Source organism: Gossypium hirsutum, chromosome A10 (assembly GCF_007990345.1).
Source record: "Gossypium hirsutum isolate 1008001.06 chromosome A10, Gossypium_hirsutum_v2.1, whole genome shotgun sequence".
Taxonomy (NCBI): domain Eukaryota; kingdom Viridiplantae; phylum Streptophyta; class Magnoliopsida; order Malvales; family Malvaceae; genus Gossypium; species Gossypium hirsutum.
The window spans coordinates 22,824,930-22,835,471 of record NC_053433.1 but is presented as its reverse complement, the minus strand read 5'-3'; the positions used below and the strand labels follow the sequence as shown (position 1 = coordinate 22,835,471).

General features: G+C 30.9%; 1 protein-coding gene across 1 annotated transcript; it reads right to left on the bottom strand.

Annotated features, from left to right (window-relative positions):
• Positions 1–6,995: 6,995 nt before the first annotated feature.
• Positions 6,996–9,518, bottom strand: LOC107896146 (peroxidase 24). The gene is made up of 4 exons (XM_016821269.2): positions 9,242–9,518; positions 8,978–9,169; positions 8,692–8,857; positions 6,996–7,661 (listed from the first exon to the last, which is right to left on the bottom strand). The coding sequence occupies exons 1-4, from the start codon at positions 9,446–9,448 to the stop codon at positions 7,243–7,245; spliced, it is 984 nt and encodes a 327-aa protein (XP_016676758.1). The 5' UTR covers positions 9,449–9,518; the 3' UTR covers positions 6,996–7,242.
• Between the last annotated feature and the right edge of the window lie 1,024 nt (positions 9,519–10,542).

Below are 10,542 nucleotides of genomic sequence, written 5' to 3'. Positions count from 1 at the left end.
AATATATAAAAGTTTTCAAGACTTGCCAACATACTAGTAATCAATTACAATCCAACCTTTTAATAATAACAACTACAAAATAGCAAAAATACTATACTAATAAAGTCTAATATAAAGTGAACTAATGGAGATCCATTATTCAAAAAAGTTTTTAATGTGATCCCGATCGATTCTCCATAATCCAAGAGTTCTAATTGATTGATTCGAGCCAATCTAATCTTCAAGGATAGTAGAATTCAATGGATTGGTCTTCAAAGTCTAGCTTCTATATATCCACAATATCATTATAATTCAAAGCCTGAAGATTTTGTTTCAATAAATTGCCAACTCCAAATATGAAAAATTTGCTAAATTGTAATTGTCACAGGGTCGATGGAAGTTGCCCTTTTGACTGGCACTTAGCAGGCCACTTAAAAACTTGCTTCAACAACCTCTTCCTTTGGTAATTTTTTAACAAAACCACACAAATTATAAAGCTAATCATCAAAACAGATATAGCTCCCTCCTAACACAGTCCTTATTTTAACATACTTAAAGCAAAATTATATAAATCAACCATCAATGTTTTGTATAGAATTGATATTAATAATTAAACTACTATAATTATATCTAAGTAAGATGTGGATAAGTGAAGTGCACCAAAATAAAGTTGATAAGTCATTGATAATATTCAAGATTTTTTAGCTTTACAAGTTCAGAAAAACAAAACAAAAAGTAAAATAATCAATAAGAAACAAATAAGTAGGATCGCAATTTAAGCAACAATATCAAATCTCTATGTACTCCCCCTTACTTGCAAATCACTTGAATTTTTTACTAGAGCTTGGAAATGACTCAGTTATGAGATTCAATGGAGGAGTTTAAATGCTTAATCATCCTCCTATTGAACCTAGTGTTAGAATCTAGTGCCCCAAGTATAGTATATTCGTCAATTTATATTTTTAATTTTTCAAACATATTGATTTATAAAGTTCCCTAATATATTAATACCATTTGTATCTATCTTGTAGCGCCCCATGCCCGACCCTCAAAGAGGATCCAGGATGTCATGTTACAACCTTACATCATTACCTATTCTTAGAACCTAGTTTGAAAAGAAGTTGGACTACGTCAACAATTACCATGAATAACAAATTGGAAAATACTGAATCTTGAAGTAAACTATTTCAAATCAAAACCATAAGTTTCAATACAAAAGTTTGGGAAAAATAGTAGTTTGGCAAAATAAACTTAATTACAAAATATTGTTCTTCATAATTATAAGCTAAATGCCATCCCCTACTGTCATGCGTAACACAAAATCATTAGGAGTCTCACAATAGTAAATATCCTCTAGCATAGTCCTAGGTGACCTTTACTTCTTCGTTAGCCTTGAAAAGGAAAGGTGACGGAGTAAGTTTGAAGAACTTAGTAAGATCCAGAGCAGATACAACAAAGAATATACATAAAACAAATAATTAATTCCTTTCCAACTCAATGAGACAGATAGTTCACCCATAGGCGAGTACCATCCACAAATGGACTTTACACGGTTCGCCCATTAGAGATTACCAGACTTGCACAGTTCTTACAATTGACATTGTTCTATTGGTGCAAATACTATGCCCATGCATACATGTAGACATCCTTCTTCGTGATAGCCAACACCCTAGTCTATGTTTAGAAATCATATCATTCGTTCATTTCCTTTACTTGTCATGCTTTACCAATCTGGTTTGCAAATTCTCTTGCCCTACTAGAGGCTATATAACTATTCTCATGTATCATTGAAGGCAACGCCATGAGTTCATTTCCTTTTTGTTCAAACCATATGGTTCCTTTCAGAGTAAGGGGGTAATAACTTAACCCAAAGCAAGGCCCTTACAACATTTACATAGACATGCCAAACCAGACTTTTCACAATGAATGTTCGTTACTTTAGTGCAAACACTTTACCTTCACAGAACAAGTGAACTTACCTTATGCCATATATGAAATAAAATCATTATACATACAAGAGGTATGAAGGAATCATTAAAGATTGCAGAAAAGTTCAGACAACGGGACTCTTGCGATGGACATTGAGGACTAGGTAGAGACATTATGGTGGTTTAAAAATGAGCTTGAGAGAAAAAGAAGAGAGTGCAGGGTATGGTATGTATAGACCCTTGATAAAAAATCGAAAAGAATTGTGTGAATAAAAGAAAACCGAGGGTAAAAGCAAATTAAGTGGAACAAAAGCACAGTTAGTGTTAACATCATTATGAGTGAAAGAGAGCAAAAATTAAAAAAAAATGACTTAAAGGAAAAATCAATTGAGAGTCTCAAAAGAAATCTTTCAATTCATAATGTATTAATACTTGTTACCTTGTTTATGTACTAATATTAAACATTAGCTTCTACATTTTTGGAAAGATAAAAAAGGCGAGAGAATGAGAAATAATGAGGTGAGTTTCATGATGAAATTGATTGCAAATAGAGAACAATGTCGTGTACTTTACTATTTCTAGTGCTTGAAACCTTTTTGAGCTACCTTTTGTTTGAAATCCGAAATGTCCTAAGCCTCAAAATGTTACAAGCCTAGAAAACCTTGAGCGACTTTAACATTTCACGTGCACACTTCTCTTGACATGTCTAAGTTTACTCTGATGAACACCTTCCATTTGCTATGAATGTTTATAGTGTATCTACATAGTTTATTTTGATAGATAACATTTTTGTACGTATATTCCTTTGAATTACCTTTAGATTTGTTAACCCTTTAACTTGTTAAACTAAGTTTGTCTACTTTAAGAATACTCGAGTTAGCTAAATAGCATTCTTAGGTTGCATGTGATATAGTTATTGTATAAATTCAATATTTAACAACCATGTTGCCTTTTTATTCAATTTAAACAAAGGGTCATCTTTTGCATGTTTTGTGTGTTTTCTTGAGGACAAGCAAAGACTTAAGTGTGAGGGAGTTTGATATGTTGTAATTTGATATGTTAAATTAGGCTCCCTAGTACACTTAAAGAGATTGTTTCTGAGCAATTTATATGCTTTTTGTCGTGTTTTTACTTAGCTTTTTTTCTTTTCTTTAATAAGTGAAATGGTGTGTTTTATACTACTTTTGAGATCCAAAATGACCAAATGCGTCATAAGGACCCTAACGGTTGATTGAGTGTTGTACGGAGTCAATGGTAGCATGAACATGAACAAAAATATCACCTAGAATACGGTATCACGATATTGAAGTATGGAAGTCGTGATACCCCTAATAGTGTTGAAATAAGAAGAAATAGGACAATCTAAAGTGGTATCATGATACCCACCATCCAAGGCAACCCCACATTTCAAGACTGACGAGGGTATCGCAATACCAAACCATGGGTATCGCGATACCACTTTCGTGAGGGGACAAAAAATGACTGCAGGGGTAGTCCTTATCTAACTTCAACACCAATAAAAAACACATGCTGAGGGACATTTTGGTCAACAAAAATATAGCCTAATGCCTACTAAAAAATGTTAAAATTGGCTAGAAAAAAAGAGAGGATAGCACAAGACACATTTTAGACAGAAGTTTTAGCTTAGTTTTCTTAGTTTTTTTTCTTCATATTTTTAGGGTTTAGTCTTCTCCATAGTTGTTGGGTTTAGTTTTTCTACATTTCTTGGTTTCTTTTGTATTTTTTAGTCAGTTAAGTTAATTATTACTGTAGCTAAGGTTTATTTACATGTTCAGCACCTTAAACTCTTTTGTAATAACATTTTAATCCTAGTTTATTACCAATTAGTTTTGTATTCTTTTACTTGTTAAAAATCATTTCTTTAGTATTTTTTCTTGTTTATCTTATTGTCATTATTGTCTTCTCCAAGATTTTGCAAGAAAGCTTGGGTTTTTACATATTTTGCTTCAAGTTTAAGTTAATGCTATTTTTACCTATTCATTAGCTATTTTGGTGTTTAGATATTAGCATGAGTAGCTAAATACTAAGTGGTAGGTTGATAAAAGTGATGGTGAATTGATTTTTAGGTTCAGAGACTAAAGCAAAAAAAATTGACTAAATCGAATAGACTACAAAACTTTGAATTGACGATCATAAGGGAAAATTAAGATAAGTGAGAATGAGAGGAGATCTTATCGAGCATCAATTTAATAGTTTCGGGTTAGTTTGGTGAGGTCAAGAGATAAACCAAACTAATTTATCGAAATTGGTAAAGTTGAGGCTGACAGATAAAATTGAACCAATTTAGGAGTAATAGCGATTTAGATCCCTAATTCAAAGGCTAATCAACCTCATAGAAACCAACCAACCATAACCTGTTATCATATTTGTTCAAATTTTCTAGTTTTATATTTTGTTTCATTTACAATTTAGTCCTTTTTTGTTTTTAGGTAATTAATTAGCGAAATTAAACTTGTGAACGACCTACCATAATATAAAATTTAGTGAGTAGGTAGTTGGACTCATTTAATTGAATGTTTATCGTTTAGGAATAATTTAACCACCAATTCCTTTGGGTTCAACCCCTTGGATTACTCCGGTGTTCCATCAGACAATATAAATATTACAATTGACATTGTCTGCTTGTAGTTAAAATTGCAACCTTTAAATTGCTTTATAAAATTGTTTGTTTTACACGCACATGTGATAGCAGTCATAATATGAGAAGACAACTTATATTAGTAAATAATCTAAACAGATCGTAGCTTAATTGAAATTAAGCAAATCGATTGAAAGACTAAAAAAAACAAAAAAAATCAATTTTTTAGTTTGATTCACTTTGATTTTTTCGATTTAGATTTTTTTTTGCACACCCTTAACTATTGAGAGTGAAATTGAGGCTTGCCTTTTATTTTACCATGACAATAGGTTTGATCCAAGGTAGAAGCATCCTCCTAATGTACTCTTTCGATTATCAATGTTTCTAGCTCAACTAGCATCACTGTATCCAACTAGGCTCTTTGTACTTCCTTTTGAGAACCAAAATCCCAAGTACAATGGTTTCATTGATTTAAAAAGTTTTTAAATAAATGTTTTCATCTTGGCCAATTCATCAAGGGGACAAAACCTCTTATCTTAACTTTCAGTTGATTCTTCTAATGAGTACGATATCATTCACCTTAACCAACACATCAAAAGGGATGAAACCTCTCACTTTGGTTTGTTTTCCATTTGTAAATTTGGATATTATTCTCCCTTGTTTGTTTCTTGAGGGGGACATCAATAATTCCTTTGGTTATGTTTGTACTTTGACGTGAAGAAGTTGAACTAGATGTCATTGCTGCATGAAAACTCTAAATGGGATGTCATGTTTAATATTGTGGCATACCTTTTAATTATGCGAGTTTATTTTCTAACCACCTCCATTAACATTTTCCTTCATTGGTTTCCTTGTTGGTCTTTTAGTGAAACTTTCATCTTGAAGATGTGGCAATAGTTCTTCTCTTTACTACTATAAAGCTAGTTTATTGAAGAAACTAAACGATATGTTTGGCAATGATGACAATTGGTGATGGTAGGTGTAGGTGGTTTTCTGGCTACAGAGCCTAGGGTTTTCTGGGTTACCCTTTTTAGTTAAGGTCTTAAGATCGATTTCTTGTAGTAGAACATTTTTTGATCAGTCCTCACTTCAAGGGCTAAGGCTTTTACATGCTGCTCTTTGATGGTGGATGCCTCACCCTATCCCATTGCCTAATTTGTCTTATGGTTGATTTATTTTTCTTCTTCTTTTTTTTTGGTTGAAAGGGTATTTATAAGGAAGAGTGGCTAAGCATGGGACCCAACATAGAGTTTCTAATTCCTTAGTTGCAATGGAATAGTGGCGGATGTCAATAAAAGTATTATTAGAGTTGACATGAAAAGACTAAGTGAGGCTCTCAACTGGCCTAGATGTGATAGATTGATGGAGTTTATTAGGAACCCTTTTTTTATATATCTCTTGAGTATTGATAGGCCCGCTTGGTATGACAAGATGTTTAGGCAACATATTACTTTCTGGTGACACCATGAGGCTAAGCTTCGCCATGTATAAGATAGTGATTCGTCGAGTTTTTGTAGTCATTGAACGATCTAGTGAGGAAATTTAGGACGAGGGTATAACAATAATATTTTATAGAAATTGAAAGAAATGAACTTGACCATAAATATTTTACTTGAAAAAATTCAAAATTTAAATAGCTTAAAAAGTCAAAATCTAAATAAAAAATATAAAATTATCTAAACCAAATGACACAAACTCGAAGAAGGCTACATGCTCAATTTGGGACCCAAAATTTTAGGGGTTTCTCACATAAAGGTCACACCTTTCAAAATAGTTATTAAGGTTTAACCTTTACAAAAAGTGTTCAAATGAAAGTCAAACCTTTCAAATTGCATATTCGAAATGAAGGCCAAACTTTTTCAAAATGCTCAAATAAGGGATTCTTATATTAGGTTTCTGTTAGAATTAAATGACCCGAATCCTTATTTAAATAAAATACAGTAGTAAAATAAAACAAAAGAAGAATCCATATAGAATTACACTTCTTTTATTTTATTTTAGAATAAGGTTTTTTAAACCTTATTAAATTCCATCTATTTGATATTGATTAGAATAAGGTATTTCAGTCTTACTAGAATATGGCTTTACAAGCCTATAAATAGACATAGTCTATTCCTCTTGTAATTAATTTGAATTCGACATAGTAAATTTTCATCTTCTCTGCCCGTGATTTTTTTCCAAAAGGGTTTCCACGTAAAAATCTGTGTGTTTTTTATTTTATTTTATTTTTACAGTTTCAAATTATGTCCTTGTTATTTTCTTTTTTTTTCCTTTTCAAGCAATATCTAATTTAATTATTATGCGTTTTATTCTAAATACGTCAACATTCCTCTAATTTTTGCTACAAATTAGGCTGAAGTGTGTGAAAAGCTCTTATTTAAACACTTTTATAAATGTTAAGGCTCTTATGTGACTATTTTAAAAGATTTGATTCTTATATGAGCAACTCTTAAAAAATTGGACCTAATTTGAACATTTAGCCCTTGAAGAAATCAAAATACTTCCAATTGTCACTTAATTTTATAAAGTTTACAACATGCTCAATACAGAACTTTTTTTTTTTTTGAGTCATGGTTTATTACAATTGCACCGAAACTAGTACATGATTAATTCGGTACTAAAGTAGAAAATAACTTATCCTAATATTCTTCAATTTATTCACTTATGCAAAATTCAATCATTATTTTTTCCCCAGAAACTTGACGCAGAAATGCATGCAAATTTACCACTGTTCTCTTAATTCTTTCCTGGGTTGACAACACGGCAGTTTTGCCTAATTTCTCCAGCATTTCCAGTGAGAACTCCAATGGCTGCCATTTTCTTCATCGATTTTGCAAACGCAGTGAAAAACAACGAACGTGACCTTTGTAACCGAGTCACGATCTTGTTGGAATTCTTGTCTGTAAGAAGTGCTGCATCTGAAACGAACAACCCTTTCTTTTGTAATAAGATATCGTAGTAATGATTGTCGAATGATAGTGAACTTCCAGGATCCATTTCCACTGTTATTGCTGGACTTGCTGGGTTCGGACATTGCTTTCTCAAGATTTTAGCATAAGTTGGATCTAAGCTCGGATCAGCATCGCCTTTGCTTGTGAAGTTGTAAAGCCTTCTTGAGAAAGCTCCACAGCGAGAATCTCCAAGGGTGTGTGCACCTATTTGATCAAGGAAATTAATGCCAAATTGTTACAATTTCTCAAATCTATTTATCCAACCCTATAAATCTTCTTTTTCACATCTGAACAATATTCGGATATGGGTATTTAGCTCCGATGTTACATACATGCATAGATTATTAATGTATATGAATTGTCATGTACGTAAGAAAGCTTCATTTTCTTTTAAGGAGAACTACCAAAAAAAAATTATAACTTTTTGGAAACCAAAATAACCTTTTTTACTATTTTTTGAGTGCAAAGAGGTTAAAAATTTAGAGGCAATATCTGGAAAAGGGGGCGGGACCCTGCATATCTCACACATATTTGAAGTGTACAAGGATATGATAGAAATTCTATTCCATGCTAAAATTTGTAAAAGTTAACAAACATTATAATAATAATGGATGAAATTAATGATTTGAAATTAATTAATGATAATATATAAATTATTTATAATATTATAATAAAATATATATTAAATTGTAAGTAAAATAAAATTTAAATATGTAAATATTTAATTTTAAAAATATTAAATGCAGTATAATTATTTATCATAATATTATCATTAATCTTAAGTTAATGTTGAGTTAACTTGTAACACCTATTTAATCAACAATATTATCAATATATATAATAGATGGATGTAATAAAATATATATGCATAATACAATTAAAATCTTTAATTTATTTTAAAATAAAACTCTTGTTTAGTAGTAAAGCTAAAGTTTTATTAATGTTAAAATTAACACGGTTCAAATGTAACCACATAAAGTTTTTTATTGGATTTTTTAAAAATAAAAAGACTAAAATGCTAACAAATAATATAATCTATTTTAATTACTAAAAAATATTTTTATACTTTTTTTAACTAACTAAATTGATTTCTCGTTTAATTTATAACATCAACTCAATTAAGAGCTTAAATAATAGAATAAATTATACCCATACGTTTTTTATCAATGAATAAGTGCAGTGAAGCGATGTGACAAGCAAGTATTAAATGTTAATGTATAAGAAGAAATTATACCTGAAAGAACAACAAGATCATTAACATTAAGGCCTTTCTCCTTAAATAGTTGAACCAAACTAGTGAAGTTTGCAAAGGGACTAGGGAGGTTTCCATTGATCTCAGTTGCCAGTGAAACTCTACCGTCTCTTCTTCCAAGCTGTACGCTCCACATCGACTTTTTAAACTGCAACATAAATATAACAGAACTACAAATATTAGAATTTTTTTCTTTTTTTCTTTTATTATATGTGAAACTATAAATGTCTTAAAACTTGTTGATGCAATGGTGTAATGGGTCATTTACAGGTGCAGAAATTGCATCACGAGCTGCCAAGGCAAGAATATCCGCACAAGAAACGACTTTAGGGCAAACCCTTTCGATTGTTGCCTTGATATCGTCGATCACGTCGAAACCACCTAAAGATTGATTCGGCATTGCTTCTTTCTCAGCCTTGGAATTGTTAACTGTATCCAACAACACTGATGCATCGCATCCCTAACATAATCAAACAGAAAACCTCAATACATACATATATATATAACTTGGGAAAGGCATAGCTCAACTTACCCTAACAAAGCAATCATGGAACTGCATCCTAATAAGTTGAGCACCCAAAGATGGATTGTTTCGAGTATGAATCTGGATAATCTCTCTCACGATCTTCTCAACTTGTGGGCAAGTATTTTTGTAAAAGCTATTACTCAACTTACCAGCATTACAAACAGTAAGAGAAAGAATGAGAAGGAAAATGCTATAACCAGCCCTCATTTTCATCACTAACCTTAGAATCAAAATGAAGAGGAGAATTAATTAGAACACGGTGTTCTTGGTAGCAGATTCAGTACATTGAAAATCTTCGACAATGTCCTTTATATAGGACAAGGACGTCGACGTGTTAAAGCCAAGTAGTAGTGATAATAATAATAATAATAATAATAATTATTATTATTATTATTATTATTATTACCTTAACTTAAGCTTATCTCGAGGGTTTTGTCAAAGATCTATCTCTTTATTTTTTTTAATTCCTCATCGACCGATCACAGTATCTTGAAAGTCTTGCACTATTAAAGTATAATTAATTAATTTGATCTTAATTTCTTTTAATCAATTAGTTGCATTTATGAATGGACTGAAAACTTTCAATTTTTTATTTCAGTGTATATTCAAATATTTTTATGTATATATGATGTACTATTTTATTTTAATCTCCTCATCAACTATTGGAAAAAAAAATTCATTTTTACATATTCTAGTAACACGTAAAAGCCTTCTCTTTCTTTTTACCTGCAAGAAAAAGAAAAGCTTTCTTTTTCTTGGAGGGGGGAGGGTAGGTAGAAGCATTTCATATCCGAATGAATGAGTAATATTGTATAAGTTTATCAACTACAAATAATAAATCAAGAGTGTAATATGATTAGTACCCAAAGTTAAATAATAAAAAATAGCTTCTGAACTAGTTTATTTTTATTTTATTTGTTTCATCAGCCAAATAATATAGTAATTTCATTTTTAATAAAATAATAATAATAATAATGATAATGATAATGATTAGTACCCAAGTATAGTTTGTTTGGGACATGATTTTTAATAAAGTTTTATCTTTTTTAGTTTAGATAGAAAAAATATTTAAAAGAAAAAGAAAAAAAAAGAGAGAAGAGGGACATGATTTTTCCATGAAACTGATGGCTGAAATTATTGTTCCACTGAAACCATGGATCAAACGAAAGTCGGACTGTTCACGGAGACAATGGGGTTAATTGCATTAAATTTTCTTAAACTACTGTCAAATTTTAAATTGGTATCTAAATTTCAATATATTCTAATTGTTTCCTTAAATTATCAGCATTGTATCAATTAGACTCTCC